At 38.2% G+C, this 23,722-nt stretch overlaps 1 protein-coding gene across 1 annotated transcript; it reads right to left on the bottom strand.

The window, feature by feature from the left end:
* Positions 1 to 222: 222 nt before the first annotated feature.
* rbsn (rabenosyn, RAB effector) lies at positions 223 to 21,875 on the bottom strand. Its single transcript, XM_084389809.1, has 13 exons — positions 21,717 to 21,875; positions 20,855 to 21,108; positions 14,888 to 15,019; positions 14,614 to 14,714; positions 12,826 to 12,871; positions 12,577 to 12,738; positions 10,197 to 10,441; positions 7,032 to 7,102; positions 6,100 to 6,186; positions 5,907 to 6,009; positions 4,293 to 4,397; positions 1,708 to 2,680; positions 223 to 1,257 (listed from the first exon to the last, which is right to left on the bottom strand). Exons 2-12 carry the CDS (start codon positions 21,015 to 21,017, stop codon positions 1,748 to 1,750), a joined length of 2,148 nt encoding a protein of 715 aa, XP_084245935.1. The 5' UTR covers positions 21,018 to 21,108; positions 21,717 to 21,875; the 3' UTR covers positions 223 to 1,257; positions 1,708 to 1,747.
* Positions 21,876 to 23,722: the final 1,847 nt, after the last annotated feature.

Below are 23,722 nucleotides of genomic sequence, written 5' to 3'. Positions count from 1 at the left end.
AAAAATATCATGTAGTCTAAAAAAAAAATATATATATTACACACAAATAAAGTGTTTGTTACAACTGCATCTGTCTTGGAAAAAAACTCAGCAGTGATTCATTTGATGTAAGTTACACTTTATTTTAATGTTTTATTGGTGAGTCAACATGATTTTGTAAGTTTAACTCGTTAGGTAAACTGTGAACTTGCAAAAAAAAAAAAAACTTTCTGACCACATTTTCATTCAGTCGGTTTTATTAATTATTAGTGTTACATTTATGATACCTGATATTGCTCGGTGTAAACACACAACATTATCCAAAAGCTAATGGACAGGTTGTTAATATTACTCACAAATATGTTGCTTTGTTGACAAAAAAAAACATGAGTAATCACAAAAAGCATTTCATTCAGCAACTTTATGCTAGTGTGTTCTTATACTGTCTTCTAATGGGAAATAAATGTGTTAACTTCAGCTCTTCAAATACAGTGTATATTCTGTACAGGAAAGCCTTGACGAGTTCGTGTAAGTTAATACACGACAGTGTTTGATGTGTTTGTGATGGGTACAGTGAACAGTTCAATGGAGGATTAATAAAACATGCAAAGCAAAACGGGAGATTTAAGCATATCAATGGAGAAGCAGGAATTTCTGACTTTAAACAAGTGTTGAAACTTGCACTGGGTGTTTTTGTAGAAGCGCGAAATCAGTATATAAATAGAAAAAAAAGTTATATATACAGATCTAAATTACATACATCCAAGATATCTGACACTGATTAGACGAATCAAATTTTGTGCTCCAAACAACAAAGAAGAACAAAGGTTTGGTAAACTGAGTTATCCTCGATCACTGATGTTTCCGAGATAAAAACACAGGATTTCTATTTAGTGCTTATCCATTAGATCAAAAACATAAGAAAATGATTCAAAGCGGCAGGTGTTCAAGAAAAACTGAAGTAACTCAGTAAAAGTTGCTTTGTGCACGAAATACTGACTTTGTTGAACAGAAAAAGCTTTACTTTAGATACTTCAAGCAACTCTGCATAAAAACCTACTCATTTATATGACTGGAAACTACCTATTCAATGGAAAATAACACTAAGGTTTTGTTCGCATAAAACATGAATTTGAATATTTACCGATGCTTTTTTTAGAATTGATTAAATTGCAAATTTAAGTAGATGCAATTTATTTACAATTCTACGCTTTTGTGTTTCTCTTGCACAGAAAATTCTCATTTGTTTTACATTTTTGTAGCATGTTTGTATGGAAGCTTGTTTCCGCCACAGGATAAAGTTTACGTCTCGCAATTATGACTATTTCTCACAATTGCGTAATATAAAGTCAGAATTGCATGTTATAAAGTCAGAATTGTGTGATATAGGTACATTTGCATATTATAAAGTCAGAATTGTGTGATATAAACTCGCAATTCTGACTTTATAACACACAAATGTGCCTATATTACACAATTCCGACTATTTCTCGCAATTACGAGTTTATATCTCGCAATTCTGACTTTATAAACTCGCAATCCTGACTTTTTTTCTCGCAATTACGAATTTATATCTCGCAATTCTGACTTTATAACTCACAATTATGGTATAAATTCAGAATTTGTGTGATATAGTCACAATTGCGTGATACAAAGTCAGAATTGTGAGACTAAAAAGTCGCAATTACCTTTTTAATTGTCGGAAACAAGCTTCCATATGTTTGTAACTGAAAACAAGAGTTTTTCTCCAGCGAGTTTGCGTCGTCCGCTATTTTTTCCTCTTCTGCTCTTGTAGTGTGCGTTGCAGCTCCTTCAGGTTCTCCGACAGAAGCTCCACCTCATCAGAACGTCCGCTCAGCTTGGCGTCGAAGATATACGCTCGGATATTGTCAATCTGTTGCAGCAGCAGCTCTTCCTCAATCGTGTCATCTTCATCATCATCTTCATCGAACGGGTTGTTTGACGCGGCAGGAGTGTCGTCGGAAACCTCTTTAAAAGGGTTCCTGTCTTCACAATCTTCATCTTCAAAGGGATTTCTGGGCGACTTTGCTTTCCCGGTATCCTCCTCCTCTTCGTCATCCTCATCCTCAAACGGGTTGTACTGTTTCTTCCCATTGGCCGTCTGAGAGTTTGCAGGTTTTTCCTCGAACTCTTCGAACGGGTTTCTGGCTGGTGGAGTCGGTGTGTGTTTTTCTGTGTGTGTGTCCAGCGGAGGAGAGTCTCCTAGCAGATTTGGGCTTCCGACGGAGTGCTCGTCTTCCTCGTCCTCTCTCCTCTGATTGGTCTCTCTGACGTCCGAGGAGGTTTTAGTGTGTGTTCTGTGCTCCAGCTCTCTCTGCTGTAGATGCTGGATCTGGCTCTGCTGAAGGTCGGTCTCCTCGGCCAGTCTCTGTGAGAGTCTGATGGCTCGACTGGTCTGCTGAGCATCGAACTCGTCCTGAAGTTGCCTGAGGTTCTCCTCCAGCATGGCCACCTCATCGCTGCGGTTTGCGGAGCGAGCCTGGCGTAAGAACGACTCGATGTTGTTGATCTGCTGCAGAAGCGGGTCGTCCAGCTCCGAGCGGGTGTGAAGCGTGTCCGACTGCGGGAGCCAGCCGGCAGCTTTGGTCATGCGTGGACCGGGAACATCACCGTTTGTGTCAGTTCGGGCCGGTCGGTTCTTCTCGTTATCCAAACGGCGCTTCTGTGCCTCCAGGCCGGCCTATTTTACGCAAGACAAGAACAGAGTTACAATGCGCTTTACGCCAAACGTCACATGAACAGAACAGCCTTTTTTTACTGTTGCCATTTTATTCATTTTTAACATCCGAATGAAGTGAGAAGAAAACTTAAACATTTTTAGATGTCAATCTAGAGAAGATATTTTGGGGAATATGGGTAACCAGACAGTTGGTGCACCCATTCACTTCCAAACTAGGGAAAAAAATCCTATGGAAGTCAATGGGGTCCAACAACTGTCTGGTTGCCGACGTTCTTCAAAATATCTTCCTTTGTGTTCAGCAGAAGAAAGAAACTCTGAAATCTTTGAAACAACTTGAGGATGAGTCAATTATGACAGAATTAGCATTTTGAAGTGAACTCTTCCTCTGGTTCTCTTCTGTCATTTTTGACTTCATGGAATAGTTCGAAACTTGGTAAAGGTTTGGGCACTTCAGAGGTGGACAAAAGTACACAACTTCCTTACTTGAGTGAAAGTACAGATACTACAGGTCAGATATTACTCCGTTACAAGTAAAAGTTGTAAAGACTGATTTTTACTGAAGTAAAAGTACAGAAGTTTTTAAAAGTACTTCAGTATAAAAAGTAAAAAGTGTCAATGCATTGTTTTATTATTGTTGTGTGTAATACTTACACTACCTTATGCCTCTGAATCTATGCCTGCCTACCCTCATATCAATATCACATTTATTTCTAAAGCACAGTTCTAGTGGTGGGATTGAATGTGAGATTGAATAAGTCACTCAATAACGTCCACAATGGTTTCGGACACCCAAATGGCTGTTCCCTCAAAGAGTGCCCTATTTAAAGTTTTTTGACTTTCAGTATGAATATGTTAGCCTTACTGTTATCTATAAGCTAGTGTGCTCCAAAACAATGACAAAATTCGCATTTAGAAGACCAAAGCCAACGCTGAAAATAAAAATCAGGTTAATGTCAGAATCCAACATCAGTCGGGCTCTTATGTCAACCTGACTTTCATTTCCAACCAAAATCATCCACTGACTGACGTTACTCCTTTCTACTCAAGGACCTTGACAGAAATGTAGTGGAGTAAAAAGTACGATATTTGTTTTTCAAATGTAGTTTAGTTAAAGTAAAAGTTTCCAGAAAAAAGTAAAATACAGATACTCAAGTAAATGTACTTTGTTACTGTCCACCTCTGCACTTGCAGTGTGAAGACAAAAAATAAATCATGGACATGATTCGAAAAGGTTAAATGGTCCTGTAAAAATGTTACATTTCTTGTTTTTATGGAATATTGCAGTATTTATTAGAAATGATTTCTCCAAGTACATCCTTTTATTTTATTTTATTAATGTTCCTGGTAATGTTGAATCAGAATATCTTTCCTCTAGCATCTCTTCTCTTCTCTGATGACGAGGGCAGGGCAACCTGTCACTCACATGAGATCAGCCAATAGCAAACCACAACCATCCAATCAAAATCAAGCCCAACCCACATTTGTCCTTGTTCCAGAAGCGTTTCACCCGAATATACGGCACAATAGAGAAGCTCAATCAATTTTTAAGTTACATAAAGAAGACCTGTTCGGCAAACTGTATGATTATGCGATTATGATGCTGTTCTCTCACCTGTCTCTCCTGCTGAGCTCTTCTCTCCAGCTCCTCTCTTCTCTTCTCTTTAAGCTCCTCGTGTTTCTCCTTGGTGGGGAGGGACGTCAGACCCAACAGTTTCTCCTATGGGATGCAAGAAAGCAAGTGTTGAATGTGAGCTTCTACCTTTACCTACGGTTGCACACATTCGTTCCTAAACCTGCAAGATGTTTAACATTTAAAAACTATATAGGAAATTTAAGCATGAAAATTTAATTCGTTTTTTTTTTCAGTACTGCCATAGCTAAGCTGTTTACAGAAGCTAAGCTAAGTGTTTACAGAAGACAAAATAATTGAATTTATACAAATTAGCCATTTCAAAAGTTTGCATCCGATGAAGCCTTGATTCTGCATTATAATATTCATATTGTTTGCGTGTCTCGGCACTGATGACCTCTAGAGAGGGATATATCCAGAGAGCGCGTTTGAATTTGCTGCTGTATTATTGTAATATGAATGTAGTATATAATTTAACAGCGGGAATGACGGCTACATTCGTACAGTGTTTGCATGTGTCTCGACAGTTACAAATAAAGCCACAATAAGCTCATGGAGTGAACCTGTCAATCATCTTGATGGATGACGCAGAGGAAACTCTGACCAATAAGAGGACAGTATATAACAGGGTTCCCCACACCTTGGTTCACCTCAAATCCAAGAACCTTTCAAGGACTTTCCAGGTCCAATACCTTCAAATTCATTCCCTCTTCATTTAGGGGTCACACTTGGCTCCGTCGCAGTCAAAAGTGACCTTAAGCCTTGAAATGTAACTTCTTCTTTTTTTCAGGAAAACCAATGGAATATATTTGTGTTCAATACAATTTTTTGGATTATTATTTAGAATTTTGAAGGGATTTTATAATACTATGCAATATTTTTACAATTTTTATGAGCTATTTTTTTCCATTACAACTAATATATATATATATATTTTTTTTTCAATAAATGCAATATTTCACATTAAAATAGAGTGGAGGCCTTTAAAATCCATCTTTTGAAGTGAGAAAAGTGCCACCTGGAGGCGTTAAAAAATAAAACTTGTGTAATGTCCTGTAAGCAACTGTATAGCTCCCTATATAAAGGCAAGGATGGCTTGAGAGGGAGTAAACATGGGCTAACGTTCATTTTAAAGTGAACTACTCCTTTAATGTAACGCTTAAATGCACTGTTCATAATGGATGAACTTCACGAGTCACTTCACCAGTGTAAAATCTAGAAACTCAAAGGTCTTCACAACAAAACGCCAAAATAAAAGTTTGGTTTAACTTGAAGAAAATGAAGACAGAAATATATTGGCCAACTCAAACTTGTCAATCATCTTGATGGATGACGCAGAGGAAACTCTGACCAATAAGAGAACAGTTCCTAAACACATTTTGGTACGCTTTGAAAGGTTGCCTTGTGAAAGCGAACCGAACCAAGAAGAAAATGCAACATTGTAACAAATTAAGTCCCTATTTCCGGAAAAAAAAACAATTAATCTATAGGTGTTTAAACACTAAGATAAACATTTAAACAGGATGATAGTGTAAACTCTTATTATTTTGTCTTCTGGGAAATACGTAAGTCCCCTTCGGATGTCGTCTGCCTCACCTGAATGAAGAGCGTGGCTGTGTATCGCACCATCCTCTGCAGCTGCAGGGCTTTCGGGTGAGGCTGGACCTCGTCTTTCAGGCCCAGCGTGAGAATCTTCTTACTAATGCCAATAGAAACCCACAGAAATGCACTGTGAGAACCCTGATTTAGATACAGCCATCACAGCGTACAGTGTGTGTCTTCAGTCTACCTCAGAACGTCAATGAGCTCGTAGTATTTCTGAATCTCCATCCTCAGACCGGCAGCGTTCTCCAGGCTAAAGGCCGTCTCGCCAGCGCTGCAGAGGAACAGAACATATATATATATATAAATATACACTTTATATGTAGGGGAAAGCGGGGCACAACCAAACACTTTATGACTTTCTCAGTTTGTGTAAATTCACTTGGGGTTCAGTGTATTTATTTATTCCCACATTAATTTCCCATGTCTAGTACAATTATGTGGTTTTGTTTTACCCTGAACGAATGGAAGTGAACTGTGACAACATGCCCCATAGGTGTGGTACATTATAACATGATCATATGACAGATTAACATGTGATCTAATCCAAAAATTATATACAAGACAAACTCAAATATTTTGTCAATAAAATACAATTAGTAACTTTTTCATATATTTCATATAAATAAATGGCATTTTTTAATAATGAAAATATATATTTTTTTGAGTTTGACAACAAACACACTGCAAAACACAGCTATACAGTATAGTTGCATAATTCCTGAACATTGACTCTCAGTCTTTATTCACCTTTTCTCATGTTTCTCAATAGAATTGATAAAAGTATAGAATAGAATATCACAGTTCTAATACGGGCTCGTTGTAACGCAGTGTGACAACATGCCCCGCCTGAGCAACTGGGGTTTAAACCCGGCGAGTGTCTTCTGCTGTCAGATCAGCATTAAAGAACTATCTCGACTGTTAAATAACAGATATACGATTAAAATAATATCAGATTTGACCAATGTTAAATAAACACAAAAAAAACAGAGATGAAAAATGAACACAAGTAAGAAATTTACTTTTGCTATGGCTAAATAAATATTCAGTGATATCTTCCAAAGATTTCTGAATTTTGGCAGTTTTTTCCCTATATTAGTAAATACATTAAGGGCTTACTTGAGCGACTCGGCCATGCGTGTGTACTCTGGAGCCTTAGCTTCAACTTTCTCCATGCACGTCCTTAACCTCTGCACAGCAAACACACACAGTACTGAGGGAAAGTCTACGCTGTATATTAACATACAATCACAACAATACACATATAACTGCATGTGGAAATCAGGGTACAAACACCCATGTGGATGATTAGATTAATTATATATATATATATATACACACCTAAGAAGGACTTAAAGCAAGGATTCAGAAGAAACTAGAAATCTGATTCTATCATGCACAGTTACAGTTATTAGCAAAAAATGTAAAGTTACATATTACAGCGCCATCTTACCGGACGATTTTCATAACATTTGGTACACAAACTCATTTTTACACAATGTATGAATATGTGCATTTTCATAAAATTATTAGCTTATGAAATTTTATGTATCCAGGTCATATTAGAGGATATGATATCAACCAAAGAAGATGTATTTAAAAAAAGAAAAGAAATTCAGTTGTTGACGCTGCTTTGTGTCCTCAGGACTTTGTTAAGTTTGGACATTGCTTTCAGAAGTTACAGCCTAATAAGTGAAAAACGAGTACCAGGCCATTTTACACTTGTTATATCTTCATAACACTTTGATAAACAACCCTCTACGTTAGGGTGGTCCTTATTTTTAAAGTCTCCGATTGTCATGCTCTTAACCCTTCAAATTGTTCCTTTATATAAGAAAATACAGCATGCCAATTTTTATGGCAGTAACATAATAATTACTGGCAGCTCAATAGCTTTAAACTTTCTGAGATTTTGATGATTTTCGTAAAAAACGATCATCTGAATTGGTATTGTACCTGGCTAGTAAAATTCCCAAAAAATCTCCACATATTCCATATGCTCCATATATTCCTAAATATGTATTTTAGATGCATATCTCAGTTTACTTATTGTAGAAACTAAATCCAAATTAATCCATCCATGACCTGGTTTAGCAGATTTACCTTTCCTGGTGGAATCAATACATATTTCTATTGATGATCACCTTGGTTATTGTTTGGGTTTAGAGCACATTTTTTGGTTAAAAAAATTACATTACGTTCCTTGAAATTGACCCGGAACTTTGGCCGAATCAGGAGGCACAGGCAACCATACATGCAATGAAAGTAGTCGAGAGAGGAGTGGCTCTGATTCAAGAATACAATGGCTATCTCACACACTCTGAAGAACAATTGCAGTTTCTCCTTCATGGGGTGGAAGATCATCGACGGATCTATCCAGACTGCAGAAAGTCAACACTGGCTGCTGAGCATCAGAAATGAGGGATTGTTGAAAACTTTGTGCTTTTTTTGAGATTGTTGTCATTGTTGTCATGTCAGTGTTGCTCTGATTTCAATAAAATGTAGTTCATTTGCAGCAACTTTTAATATTACTTGCATATCACAATAACGCCGCACAGCTTAACATAGGCAATCTTCCACATGATTGAGCTACCTCTAAATATCATTTTTTTGTCAACATTTTTGCATATTTCCAATTTTGAAGTTAAAAGGAACAGTTTAAGAGGTTAAGACACTAACATTTTGCACAAAAAAAAAAAAAAATGGACTTGATAAGGACCACCCTACTCTACGTACACACTGGCAATAGAATCATAATTAGCTGTATAGTCAATGTCAATTCTATTACCAGTGTGTGTGTAGAAGGTTGTTTGGGCGATAGATGCTATTTACATTGAACGACCTTCCACTACTGGTATTTTCAATGTTTATATGTGAATAAATGTCGAAATTAAATCTGTTCATCATAAAGCGATCATGTCTCTTCAGAAATTTTGGACTAAACCGCTCAATTCATGTGTGGATTAGTTTCACGAGTTTAGTTTAGTTTTTCTCTTTATGAACTTTTTGAAGCATTAAAGTGGTAGTTGCGTAGGCTGTCAATGGAAAGTACAGAACTAGCTCAGATTTTATAAAAAATATCTTCATTTGTGTTTCGAAGATGAACGAAAGTCTCTCGTGTTTGGAACATCATGAGGGTGAACATGTTCATTTTTGGGTGAATTAACCCTTTAAACCTGCAACAGTCGAGTGCATGAAGCGTCAAACATTCCCCACTTAATTTTTTCAGTTAATCAAGTGCATCATCCGGGTATTTAAAGTGCACTTTTTCTATTTGTAATTTTCAGTGTGAACACACTACTCACACTATTTACTACAAAACGGCATAGAATAATGCACAAGTAGGCGAATTGGGACACACCTGTGGATCATTCAGATGAAAAAAGAAGAAAGAACATGATGTTTTCAAAGTCTCATGGCTATCTGAGCTGAAAACGCCATATTTTGTCGGACATCAAGAAGATGTGTCTCCAAAACCATATTAATTTCTAATTAACACAATTGTTACATTTTACAAATGTATGTTAACTCTGTGTTTAATGTAATTCAATTATATTTACTTGATCCAATGTTCAACAAAACAAAAAGTTTAAAGGGGTGGTTGATTATGATTTCACTTTTCTAACTTTAGTTAGTGTGTAATGTTGCTGTTTGAGCATAAACAACATCTGCAAAGTTACAATGCTCAAAGTTCAAAGCAAAGGGAGATATTTGCTCTTAAAGAAATCGCTTTTTAAGGACTTGTAGAGACTACACAACATTCCTCCAGGGTTAGTGACATCACTAACCCGAAAATTTACATAAACCCCGCCCCCGAGAACACGATTTATAGATTATCAAGACAGAATATGCTAATCAATGACTAGAAGATAGTTAACTCCACCTCAGCTACATAAATTCATCAACTAGCCATTCAAAAATGTCCTGTTGCTCTACATGTTGTCACTTCTTGAGTCTCTCCATCATTGTCCGACTCCGGTTTGGACATAAAAGGCTAAAAGTTTTTTAAATGTTCAGTGTGTGTGTGTGAGGTACACACACACACACACACACACACACACAAGCCCTTGCAGCTCCGCCCTCTGCGCCGGGAGCAGCAGCTCATTTGCATTTAAAGCGACACACAAAAACTGTGAAAATGTGAAAATGTTAACATGCTATATAAAAATATCTGTGGGATATTTTAGGCTGAAACTTCACATACACACTCTGGGGACATCAGAGACTTATTTTACATCTTGTGAAAAGGACATTATAGGGCCCCATTAACTCTGAAGTTTGTACCTCGTAGAGTTTGACGATATCAGGCACGTGGTCTTTTTCCTCCAGTTTCCGCTGGTACCGGAGCAGCGCGTCCATGCAGTGATGGCAGCAGCGCACGCGGTCCTCATCTTTCTCCTCCAACACAGAGGTGACGGACGAGATGCTGTTGATGGACCCGCGGCGAAGGGTTTGCTGGGTCACCGGGCCTGGAGAGCCAGTCTGGCCAGGAGCCCACAGCGCCTCCCTGGATCCACTGGTTAATTTATCTGAAAACACATTACAGTACATTCTGAAAATCTGACCTACTAGCAGTTAAAACCTACTAAATCACACTGAATCACTTCACATCCCAAGTCAATCAATTAAAGGATTAGTTCACTTCAGAATAAAAATTTCCTGATAATTGAATCTCCTCCACATTATCCAATATGTTCATGTCTTTCTTTCTTCAGTCGAAAAGAAATGAAGGTTTTTGAGGAAAACACTCCAGGATGTTTCTCCATATAGTGACTTCAATGGGGTCCAACGGGTTAAAGGTCCAGATGTGAGTTTCAGTGCAGCTTCAAAGTCTCGACACGATCCAGCCGAGGAATAAGAGTCTTATCTAGACAAACCAGCGGACATTTTATAACAAAATAAACATTTATATACTTTTTAACCACAAATGCTCGTCTTGCACTAGCTGTGATGCGCCACACATTATGTAATCATTAGGGGTGTAACGATTTCACGATACTGAACTCACGATACGTTATTATTGTGATACTCCAAGACATATAATAAAAGGTTAAGAAAAAATGTACTGTTGATTAAATGCTAAATTTGATATAACATTGTGGGTGTAAATGAATAGGCTTGGACCAGAATTAATATATTCATGATTCTGAACCTGAAAATACAGAATTATTTTAGACATTATGCTTGCACTGTCACTGACTAGATATATTTAAAATAATGTAGGCCACTTTTTACTGGTAACATAAGACTTACAACATTTGAATTCCAGCTGACAACAAGCGTTCTAGCGTGAAAATGTTGCCTTTAAATAGTGTTGTGCGCCTTCTAAAATTCACATGATCAACCTCTCCTCCACTTTGCTTGGGAACTAATGTGATCGGAACCAAAGTTTACAGGACTGCGCTCGGATCGCGTCATAGCTCATTACCATAAAGCTGACCTGACTTCAACCCTCCTCGGCGCCGGCTCACATTGAAAATGAATGACTTCGCTTGCAAGACGAGCATTTGTGGTTAAAAAGTATACAGGTGTTCATTTTTTTTATAAAATGTCAGAGGGTTTGTCTGGATAAGACTTTTATTCCTCGGCAGGGATCGTGTCGAGACTTTGAAGCGGCACTGAAACTGACATTTAACTCTGAAGTGAAGTAATGAACTAATCCTTTACCTGAAAAATCCTATCTCGTTGTGTTTTGTGCACTGCTTTGGCAAAGCATCTGTCTACTGAAATATAGCTTAGTGCGCCAAAGGTTGCGAATTAAAGTATATAGTCTATTGTAATTCACTGGGTTCACAAAACTCATTATCCAGAGTTTATGATTAAATCTTCAAAAGACAGATAATTTGGTCTCTAAAATGCTTTCACGATGAACTGCTTAAAGTTGGAGCGAGAGATACAGGGGCAGTGACTTTATAGCGTCAGATATGTGTCACTTTACTCACATGCGAAACAAACTGGCTGACAGAACCGATTCACGGAAGTCTATTGGACCTCCATCACTACTATACACACTCTTTCAAATCAGTAACATTTCAGTTAGAGCGCTTGTATCTGAAAAAGCAGGCTGAGGACAGAAAGGCAACTCACTATTTCTGGGGGGAAAAGGATATGCATTGAATTCTATGCAAGTAAAAAACAAAAACTTAAAGAAGAAAGTCTTAATGTATAGAATTTTCCATTTAAGTCTCTGGTGCTCTTTGGTCACTTTGAACCGAAATAAAAAGTACGTTTTGATTTTTAAAAATGTTCTACTTCATCGGAATGGTGCGGCATGTAGTGACTTTTGTGGCACTTGCTGCTATGTGAACGAGAAAAACAAAAAAATCATGGGCATGATTCAAAAGGTTTTATGGTCCTAAAAATACTCACACTTGCACTCTCCTCGCGGTCAAAAATGAGCAGCATAGAATTAATGATTTTTTTTTTTTTAAATACAGAGAATTTTTGTGGGTACAATCTACAAATCATCCACAGTGCAGAAAACATGCAAACAGCAATGAAGGGGTTAACTGAATTTTTTTTTTTCCTATTGTGATGCAAAACTGTGGAAACAAATGGATCATAATTTACATTTACTCAGTAAAATTACATTTTCTCAAAATGTTTTTGCATTTGTTAAACAATATTGCATTGAACTGAACATTTCTAAATGCGTGTAACTCACATGCCATTGGCAGAGGCAGAAACTCCGTGCACTTTCTGCACATGATGGACCCACAGAGCCGGCAATGGTGGCGGCGGTTGCGGATGTTGAATTTGCCTCCACAATCAGGACAAAACGGCACATCCTGGTCATTCACCCACGATACCACCGATTTCTCAAGTGCTGGAAAAACAAAGAAGCACAGTAGTCACATTTTAAGTTATTACTAAAATGGTACAAATCATATTTTTTTATATTTTGTTCACATACATCTTATTTGCGCTCCATCCATGCTGGTTCTGTCAAAAGAGGTTAGCTGGAAAAGAAAAGCAAAAGTAGTCATGTGAAACAATTTAATTAAATGTAGTTCTGTTAAAGATTTAACCCATTATCTGAATTTATTGAACCCCAAAAAAATCTGCTTATGTATGTGGATCCAGACACTTCTAGCATTGCAAGTTGCATGTTCCAAAACATGAGCACAAGTCAAGTTTCTTTTGCTTTCCCTGCTAAAGTTGCATTAAAGTGCCCATATTGTGTTTTTTCGAATATCACCTGTCATGCAGTCTAATAAAGCTGCTTGCTAATGTAAAAGATCAAAGTGAACGGCGAATAAAGTTATTGTCTCCTAAAAGAAAGAATACATTCTGAACTGCCTGAAACGAGTCGTCAGCAATTCCAGTCTCACTTCCTGTTACATACATGTAATAATGTTGCATCATTTAAGCCTATGGTCTTCACTGGCTGCCCGCAAATACTGTCCACTTTTCCCCGCCCTCAAACACTGTAGTTTATCTGAGACTGGAGTTTGGTTTGTGTTGTTCATGTCGAGAAGACGCTGTTTTCTTACTGCGAATCCACTTTGATGCAAGTCAAAAAGATGAGGACTCGCACTGGAATTAATACGGTAAAACCGACGCCATTTTTACTGTCCGTATCATGGTGTGTCAAGAGCTGAGGAAGAGCTGAGATTCAGATATGCTAATGGTTGTTTGGTTTCTGACATAGGCTGAAAGCAGTCGACCAATCACAACAGACTGAGCCATCTGACCAATCACAGCAGAGCAGAGAGGAGGGGTTTAGAGAGACTGATGCTGCGTCTCAATCCGCCTACTTATACTACGCCCTGAAAGTATGTACTCTTTTTATGAAGAAAAAGTAGATCCTTCTGAGTGTGTAGCAGAAGAGAAATCAAGCTTCGGGACAAACTATCACGTCATACACTTGCATCTTTAACGTTGCTCTCTGTCACAGTAAACTGGCCTGTTAATCATCTTGTCAAAGAAGAAATACTCCACATTTAATGTCATCCTTCTGTATCGTAGAGAAATGCAGAAGCACGATGATCTGCAGTCGCGGGTCTTTCATGCTAAGACTCTCCTCATATTAATGCATGATGCATTTAAAAGTTAATGGCCAAACGGATCTTTATAAAAGTCCACATTTTTATTGTTGCAGATGAAATATATCACGGATAACATTAAATAAATATTTTTCTATCAGGTTAAACTTTGATTAGTCACTCAAACCTTTATCTCAACCTCTCACCCTCGGTCACGCATATCCGCCATGTTTTGTAGTTTTTTAACACTTTTTACTCTTGTTTGTAGTTCCTCCTCCATAGCGCAGTGGGTTGTGGGTAATATTAGCCGTTATAGTGAGCACGGATCCACACTTCAAAAATCCACCAGAAATGGTAGACCATCCAGAGACTTCTGACACACTCTTTTCAACACTATATGCTTTGGGACACACTTACTCTAATCTCACACACTGTTTAGGATGGATATTATGGGATGCAGGGTGAATCTTCAAATAAACTGTTTCCAGACTCTTTGAGAAATGAGGTGATGTGCAATAATTTGACCTTGGATGCATGTAAACATATTGTAGGAGACTCTAAAACAAAATTAGGGAACTTTTAAAATAACAAAACAGGGGCACTTTAAGCATGTCCAACAGAGCCATGCACATGCAATGTGTTTGTGTGTAATACTTGCCTAGAGTAAATCAACAATCACGCAAGATGAAATAGGAGCGTAATGCTCGAACATTCACCTTTTCCAGTCGTATGATGCATTTATTGACTTCAATAACATAATGGTCGATTCTTGCAGCTCTCTGCTTCTTGAAGGAATCCAAGTGACTGCGAGTGGCTCCTATTTTAACAGAAGACACATTACAGTCTGACAATGACAACTGACTGGAGTCAACACCCACTGATCCATGAACAGCTTGAATGCATGTACAATAACAACCAACATTTAACTGCACAGCACTGAAAGCAGTGTGAATGACTTCTTGCTGAAGAACGTGTTAGTAAGAGTCTTACCGAGCTCCTGCGGCTCCCACATGTACGGGTCCACTCCTCCGTAATAAAACGACTCATAGCCGCTGTCGGTCCGCTCATCTCCGTCCCGCTTTAACAGCTTGTCTTTGGCTTTCTTTGCCTTTTGCACCAGGCCTGAGAAACAATGAACAATACAACTGAATACAGGAAGGAATCAGTTCCTTCACTTGCTAGGAAACTAGGATGTAAACTAACATGTGTGTTAGAAGTATCAGCGTAGGAGTGAGCGCGGCACAAACTAACGCACGGCTAGTTGTAACACACTTGTTTTAAATACTTCCACACATGCCAGCATGACGAAACTTATTGTATTACTCGCCGGGTTTAAACCCCAGTTGCTCAGGCGGGGCATGTTGTCACACTGCGTTACAAGAACTATGATATTCTATTCTATACTTTTATCAATTCTATTGAAAAACATGAGAAAAAGGTGAATAAAGACAGAGTCAATGTTCAGCTCAATATTTTTTTTATATTTTTTGTTATTAAAAAATGCCATTATTTCATATGAAAAAGTAACATTGTTTTTTATTGAGAAAATATTTTAGTTTGTCTTGTATATATTTTTTTATTAGATCAGATAGCATTTTAATCTGTCCTATGGTCATGTTATAATGTACCACACCTATGGGGCATGTTGTCACAGTTCACTTCCATTCTTTTGGGGATATATCATGAAAAATGTATACACTGTATTAATGAAAATTGTACTTAGATGTGTGAAATTAATGCGGGAAAAAATAAATACTCTGAACCCTAAGTAGATTTACACAAACTGAGAAAGTCAAAAAGTGTTTTGTGCCGCGCTCTCCCCTACTCACCCAAAATGCATTGGTTTAGGACCTTTATCTGTATATAAAATACAAAATCATTGCATGTGCACATTTAGATGGCTAATAAGCAAAAAAAAGCTACCAAACTTTAGCATCAGCAAAAGCGACAACGCAAATAACAGTAACAAATTCTGAGAATTAATTTCATCAATTCAATTCATCACTTTGCAAAAACAAACTCTGATGTTGGAATTACTACTTTCCGTGCCTCGATAACATTGCTCAATTGAACAGACAAATGTAAATCATTTGACATTCATGTCTGAGTCGCATCCATCTACTCCCCTCGATGCCGATCTCAGTTACAGAGCTGTCTCCACCTTCCAGACACATCACGATATTTATCCACGTTTATTAAGCCTCTGTGCTGAATCTGCCATCTCTGATCCAGTTTCTGCTGGCTTTCATGTTTGCCCACCAACTACCAACCCTGGGTGACCAAATACTAATGAGAAATTTGGCAGCTGTGGGATCATCACACAGGCTTGGCTATTTACTGATGACGGAATCTGGCCCTTGGTGCAAAATAATTCTGTTATAGACTTTTTTCTTAATAAGCATGATTTGTGCCCCTATTATGCAATTTTAAAGGTTCCTGATGTTGTTTTGGAGTCTCTTGCAACAGGTTTACATGCATCCAAGATCAAAAAACAATTCTCATAATCTCCACTGCAGCATCAGCTCTTTTCTCTCAGTGTCTGAAACGGTTCGATCAAGGATTCAGTCTAAGCCCCGCCTCTCTGAGAGCTGCTCTGCTCTGATTGGTCAGAAACCAAACGCTCATTATCATATCTGTATCTCAGCTCTTGACACACAGTGATACGAACAGTAACGATGGCGTGGGTTTTACCGTATCAATCTCAGAAAACAGCGTCTTCTCGACACGAACAACACGAACCAAACTCTTCCAGTCTCAGATGAACTAGTGAGACTCTCATGAAGTGAGACTGAATTACTGACGACTCGTGTCAGGGAGTTCAGAATCGCTTCTTTCCTTTAGGAGACAATAACTTTATCTACATTTTACCTTCATTTACATTACAAACAGCTATTTTACAAACTATATGAAAGTAATATCTGAACTTCAATAAACAAGGAAGGATAACAATATGAAATTATTTTTCCTGTTTTATAAAAAAATGTAAATAAATTATTGGATCCTTACACCATGTCTACACCAGACGCGAGCAAGAAATGTGGAAATGAGACATCATTCTCCGTAAGGGAGCATAGTAAGCATCGATGCCCCCTGGTTTCTGAGGTGCATTGTGGGATTTTTTAGGGAGAGAACGTCCCAGTTCACTGGAAGGATTCTGCGATTGACACAGCCCTTAAAATAGCCGACTCCCTGATCAGTGCCCTGACTACTGAACTAGGGAGCTGATTGAGACGCACCCTGTGTTATTTTAGTCAAACTTCTTGCAGTACTGGGTGGTGCGCAGCGACTGGTGGGTACATTCGTAACGTCTTCCTTATATGCCAATCATCCATCTCACCTAAGACGGCGGAATACCTTGTGAAGTAAGGCTGTGCGATTAATCGTAATTGATTTTGGATTTTGGCTTCCAACGATTATGAAAACAAGATAATGGAGGTAAAACGACGATTCAGTGGTGCGCTTCGATTCCTCCCTAAAAGCCCAAACTTAACATCCAAATCAGCCGAACAAGAGAGTGTTGTAAAATGCAGTCTACTGTTGCAAACGTGCTTGATATTAAACTGTGTTATTAAAAGCGCATTAAGTTGCAACTGTTCACCAGGAGGCTTTCTGTGCACGTGCTCTGAGACGCAAATGAGCAAACACACTTCGGAAACTCGCCTGAACGTATGCACACAAAAACTCAAAATGCCTTTTTTGAAGAGTATTCACGTAAACAGTGGGTTATGTCTTGAGTAAAACGTACACAGTTGAGGAGTAAACGTGTGTAACAGTATATTGGATCTGTGCATTAGCTCTTAAAGGTGCTCTAAGTGATGTCACGTGTTTTTTAGGCCAAAACATTTTTTGTCACACACAGCAAACATCTCCTCACTATCCGCTAGCTGCCTGTCCCCTGAACACACTGTAAAAAAAACCGCGGTCTCTCTAGACACCACAGGCTCCACAAACGGCAACAAAAACAAACTGGGCTCACCCGCACCACGAAACACAACAAACAGTGTTCCAGCCAATCACTGGCAAGAAGTATTTGAGGGTGGGGTTTGGGGGGGTTAGTGCGCGTGCACATGAAGGGGGTGTGGAGGAGAGAGAAGCATGAAGAGGGAAGTTTGAATTATGGCCGACACACGACCAAAGAGACGACGTTCCGATGAACAAATTGCAAAGAATAGGGACAAGGATAAGGAACGCGCGAAGTCCCGAATTTACATCGGAAAAACCTTCGAAAGGTGGCGAGAACTCCGCCGGCAGAAGGGCTTCCAATCCCACATTCAGTTGCTCTGTTTTTGCAGAACAGGTAAATGCGTTTTTCTTTCTAAATTGACGTTCATGTTCGCCAAACCAACACAAGAATGTAATTAGCTAGAACTATGCAGTCAGCGTTAACTTTGGTGAATACAACATATGTTTCTAGCAGCTAGCGATCAATCTCTATTGTAAATGATCAAGCAAATTCACAGTAGGGCGACAATTTGTGTGAATGATTGTTTTCACCCACTGTTTGTTATGAATTTGAATGTTAATTTATAGGCTATTGACAACTTTGACTAAATTAGTTTACAACGCCGCCGTTGTTTGTGCTCACTGGTAAATGCGAAGCTAACGTTATCTTGCTATTATTGCGTCTTTGTATGGGAGCTAACTTGTTATAGTTATAACCACAGGTGGCAAAGCGATTTTAAGATAATGTTTCTCTTTTTCTGCATTCTGATCTGCAATATATAAAAGCATTTATCTAACTTGGCGACATTACACATTGAATGAAGTATCAGTAAAACTTAACTTTGTTTGTAGTGACTACTTTGACTTTCCTTTATGCCGGAAGGGAGGGGAGGAGGGAGGGTCGAGCTAGCCTCTGTTTTGTTTGACAACAATTCGAATGTCAACAAGAAGTAACGTCTCCCGGGATCGCTTAGAGCACCTTTAATGTGACAGCAGCCTAATAATCCTGCTGTCTGTCATTAATGTTCGTCAAACAACAAATGACAAAGGAAAATTACTCACTGCTCTTGACTGAATAACTTAAGTAGCTTTATTAAAGATTAATATATATTTATTGTGTACAGCAGGGTTATACGCTGTGCATTTTAATTTTTTTTGTTGTAGGCTATTACTGAATACCATTGTTAGTACACCTTCCTGAAAAACCTATAACACTGTTTATTTCATTTGTATTTTCGTTCTGTTGTAGGCCTATTTATACAGTGAGGAAAATATGTATTTGAACACCCTGCTATTTTGCAAGTTCTCCCACTTGGAAATCATGGAGGGGTCTGAAATTGTCCAGAAATCCAGAAATCACAATATATGATTTTTTAACTATTTATTTGTATGATACAGCTGCAAATAAATATTTGAACACCTGTCTATCAGCTAGAATTCTGACCCTCAAAGACCTGTTAGTCTGCCTTTAAAATGTCCACCTCCACTCCATTTATTATCCTAAATTAGATGCACCTGTTTGAGGTCGTTAGCTGCATAAAGACACCTGTCCACCCCATACAATCAGTAAGAATCCAACTACTAACATGGCCAAGACCAAAGAGCTTTCCAAAGACACTAGAGACAAAATTGTACACCTCCACAAGGCTGGAAAGGGCTACGGGGAAATTGCCAAGCAACTTGCTGAAAAAAGGTCCACTGTTGGAGCAATCATTAGAAAATGGAAGAAGCTAAACATGACTGTCAATCTCCCTCGGACTGGGGCTCCATGCAAGATCTCACCTCGTGGGGTCTCAATGATCCTAAGAAAGGTGAGAAATCAGCCCAGAACTACACGGGAGGAGCTGGTCAATGACCTGAAAAGAGCTGGGACCACCGTTTCCAAGGTTACTGTTGGTAATACACTAAGACGTCATGGTTTGAAATCATGCATGGCACGAAAGGTCCCCCTGCTTAAACCAGCACATGTCAAGGCCCGTCTTAAGTTTGCCAATGACCATTTGGATGATCCAGAGGAGTCATGGGAGAAAGTCATGTGGTCAGATGAGACCAAAATAGAACTTTTTGGTCATAATTCCACTAAACGTGTTTGGAGGAAGAAGAATGATGAGTACCATCCCAAGAACACCATCCCTACTGTGAAGCATGGGGGTGGTAGCATCATGCTTTGGGGGTGTTTTTCTGCACATGGGACAGGGCGACTGCACTGTATTAAGGAGAGGATGACCGGGGCCATGTATTGCGAGATTTTGGGGAGCAACCTCCTTCCCTCAGTTAGAGCATTGAAGATGAGTCGAGGCTGGGTCTTCCAACATGACAATGACCCGAAGCACACAGCCAGGATAACCAAGGAGTGGCTCTGTAAGAAGCATATCAAGGTTCTGGCGTGGCCTAGCCAGTCTCCAGACCTAAACCCAATAGAGAATCTTTGGAGGGAGCTCAAACTCCGTGTTTCTCAGCGACAGCCCAGAAACCTGACTGATCTAGAGAAGATCTGTGTGGAGGAGCGGGCCAAAATCCCTCCTGCAGTGTGTGCAAACCTGGTGAAAAACTACAGGAAACGTTTGACAACTGGCTCCTCCCCCTTTTCAAATAGCCAATAGCGTTTAGTTTACAGACTGCGAGTCGTACTTGACAGCAACAATTCTATAGTGGATTCAATAGTAGAGGTGTGAATAAATTCTAGCCATTTCATTCCTAACCAACGTACAGTTGGAAAACTTCATGAAACTGAAGCATTTGAGCAACCGAACACACATCTCATATTGCTGTCAACTTTGGCCAGGTGGTGTTTATAGCAGAGGGGGCGGAGCTTCAGATTCTAGGGAGCATGTGATTGGACAGAAGATGTGATGAGAAGCTGAAGTCATAAAAAGAAGGTGATGTCATAAAAATCTAATCCTAAATGTGAATTCTGTCATTGTTTTGGAACACACCAGCTTATTCATAACCTTAAGGCTAACATATTCATACTAAAAGCTAAAAAACTTCAGGAGGCCTTAAACTCTGACTTACTCTTCAGCTGACCACTGACGTGCCGGTTGTCTCCGGAGTGTTCCTCTTCATAATGGCCTTGTAGCTGGTAGAAGGACTGAAGGTCTTTCAGACAGAGCGGGCACAAGAAGCCCTCCTTCACCTCAGCCGAGTCCTCTAATGACGGCGCGTAGATGGAGGCCATGAGGTGGAGGTGAGTCTGTGTCAGATCCAACGCTTCTGAGATCACGCTGCTCCTGTCTGACAGCACCACCCACCCCAGACCCTTTCCATCACTCAAACAATAAAAAAACATATTAATATTGCATAAACAATTATGTGACATCTCAAGATAAAACACCTGTTTAAATACTGTCTGCACAATAAATGCTTTGGTACCCATAGGCGGTGTGATGGCAATAAACTTACATTAAAAAATATTCCATACTTTTATTTAATATACACGTACATAATGCATCCACGTGTTTCTATATATGTTGTCATTAATTTAATTTATATAAATATTCATATTTAGAAGAGCTAAACTGAGAGATAAATGTCTGTTGTGATGTTTAATATGAAAATAAACATAATTTGGTTTTATTATATGAATATGAATTTTTGAAGGTCTGGTGTCATTCCTATTATCTAACGTTACATGTTAATAACTATGAGACTTCGCTCATTAGCAGAGCCATTGTGAATTTGACAGCTTTTACTTAGCTTAGCATTTCTCTTTTATGGATTTTTACACTAAACCTTTTTTTTTTTTCGTTATTGTGTTTTTAACTTAATAAATGTGGGATTTGTCCTCTATTGTAAGCCTCCTTGGCTGTGTATGATAGTTTGTAAACAGGCCTAACATAAACACACTGACAGATGAGAAAAGAACTCGTTCATCTACCTTATTCCTTAGAGACAAGCTTTCGGTGTTTTTAACATCCTCTTAAGAGTGAATGTTTAGAGATATCAAGAGTAAAAGCGCTTTAAATGGAGAGTAAAGCGGTGATCATACAGATGATCGTGTGACTCTCGGTTCACTAGGCGTGATCACAGGATCTCTGAGCTGCGCATGCGCGTCACATCGGCGTGTCAAAATAAAAGTCCCCTCGGAAATTAAAGTCCCCCTGTGGTGAAAATCAAGTTTTTAATGTTGTTTGCATAGCTATGTTTTTTTATTTATTTTTTTTAATATGCTTTAATACAAACCATATGCAAATTCATAAGTCAACATCATTGCCGAGCTGCTGCGAGTGAGTGGAGGCGGAGCTCATTTGCATATTCATAGAACCACGTATACTAAATGAGTTATTTTAAAGCATGAAGACATTTTTTTTAAAGGCAAAAACGTTTAAATGTCTAATTTTGGTGATCAAAGATGAGTTTTAAGGAATATTATTGACTACAGGGGGACTTTAAACAGCAGAACATGCAGGTGCAGGCCTACTGACCATAACATCCAACTGAATATTCTGTTAATCAGCTTGTTACACTTTTATATGCAAGTATGTTCTGCTATTTAATTATTAATTATATAAAATAAAAAAACAGCCACAAACAAACATTCTTGACAAATAGGTTTTATTTTTTTTTTTTTTGAACCAAATGTCACATAGCCTAACAGGTTTCAGCATAGGCTACAGCCAAGAAAGGATGCTTAGATATTATAGCTGCAAAAGATTATGAAGGATAAAACAAACAAACAAGGACTTTCAACGAATCCATCTCTATTAATAATAAATGACATTTAAGTATGCATTTTGCAAATTGTTGTTTATGCATGAAATATTTACTATCCAAAATATAAAAGTTCACAACATATACAAACATTTTGCTTCTATGTGTGTAAGAACATATAACATCTTTTAGAGAGTTTATAATTAACGTTTCTTGGGCAAATATAAAGACCTAACATCAGACCAAAATTGTTAAGATAAATCACAGTTGTAAAACAAATGATCGAGTCTTCCGTCCATGAATTTTGATGAGGAAACTTTACATGGGTAGATTTTGAGAAATATTTTAAAGCGTATCTCTTTAACATTATTTAACATACAAACTGTATGGAATGAATTCTATTCTCTCTGTGCATTAAAAAAAAAAAAAAAAAAAAAACCTAGGAGCTTTGACAAAATGAGACAGATTTAATAAACAGGGCAAATTATGCAAATGATTTACGCACACATTAAAGAACACATGGATAATTTCCATAATGACATGAGTTAATTGCCATTCATAAATTCATGTATTTTCAGATTCCTTCTTCTTAAAATGATTTAATCACATTATTCAGTGACCTAAATTCAGTCCTTAATGCGTAGTATTCCAAAGACATCTAAAAATATAATTTAGGAATATTTAAAGTGGAACACTGCACTTTACCACATAGCCTAATCTTATCTCATCTCATTTGTAGTGATCAGCCTTAATAATAGTCTCAGTATGTTCACTGGCTTTGCATTTCCAGAGTGTTTTGACCTGTAAAAAATGATGTTATTAGAAGCTTAAGTAGGCTACTAAAAGATTGTTTTAAATGTAGATTTTTACCACTTCAACAACACATTTTACTGAAACTCGGTTGTTGGTTTGTCACTTTGCAGAGGTGTTGTGACCTGTAGAAAATGATGTGTTAGATGCACAATAATTACAGAAACAATGTAAAATCTCACACTTGAATTACCTCTCGAGCAACAGACATCATCTTCTTGTTTTGAACCGGTGGTGTGTTTTTTTGTAGTTTGTGATTTGAATATTTGAATGTGACATGATTTAGGAGGAGGGACTTAACTGGGTCATTAAAGAACATTTTAATACTTAATCTTTTCCCACAGCAACACAATGGTAGATGATGTCTGGAGCAATTTTGGTGCTGGGATTTTAAGTGGTTCACTTTAGAAGTGTGATCTTTGG

This window comes from Rutilus rutilus (genome assembly GCF_951802725.1).
Source record: "Rutilus rutilus genome assembly, chromosome: 19".
NCBI classification, from domain to species: Eukaryota; Metazoa; Chordata; class Actinopteri; order Cypriniformes; family Leuciscidae; genus Rutilus; species Rutilus rutilus.
Note: the sequence above shows the minus strand (reverse complement) of the source record. Positions and strands in the feature narration are given on the sequence as shown.

Bases quoted from the DNA above. Each gene is read 5' to 3' on its own strand.
- rbsn (XM_084389809.1), bottom strand. From the start codon at position 21,017: ATGGCCTCCATCTACGCGCCGTCATTAGAGGACTCGGCTGAGGTGAAG. The intron at 12,872-14,613 runs GTGAATGTTCGA...TTTCTTTTCCAG, and splicing joins GCATCATACGACTGGAAAAG to CTAACCTCTTTTGACAGAAC. The intron at 6,010-6,099 runs GTAGACTGAAGA...TATTGGCATTAG, and splicing joins GAGCTCATTGACGTTCTGAG to TAAGAAGATTCTCACGCTGG.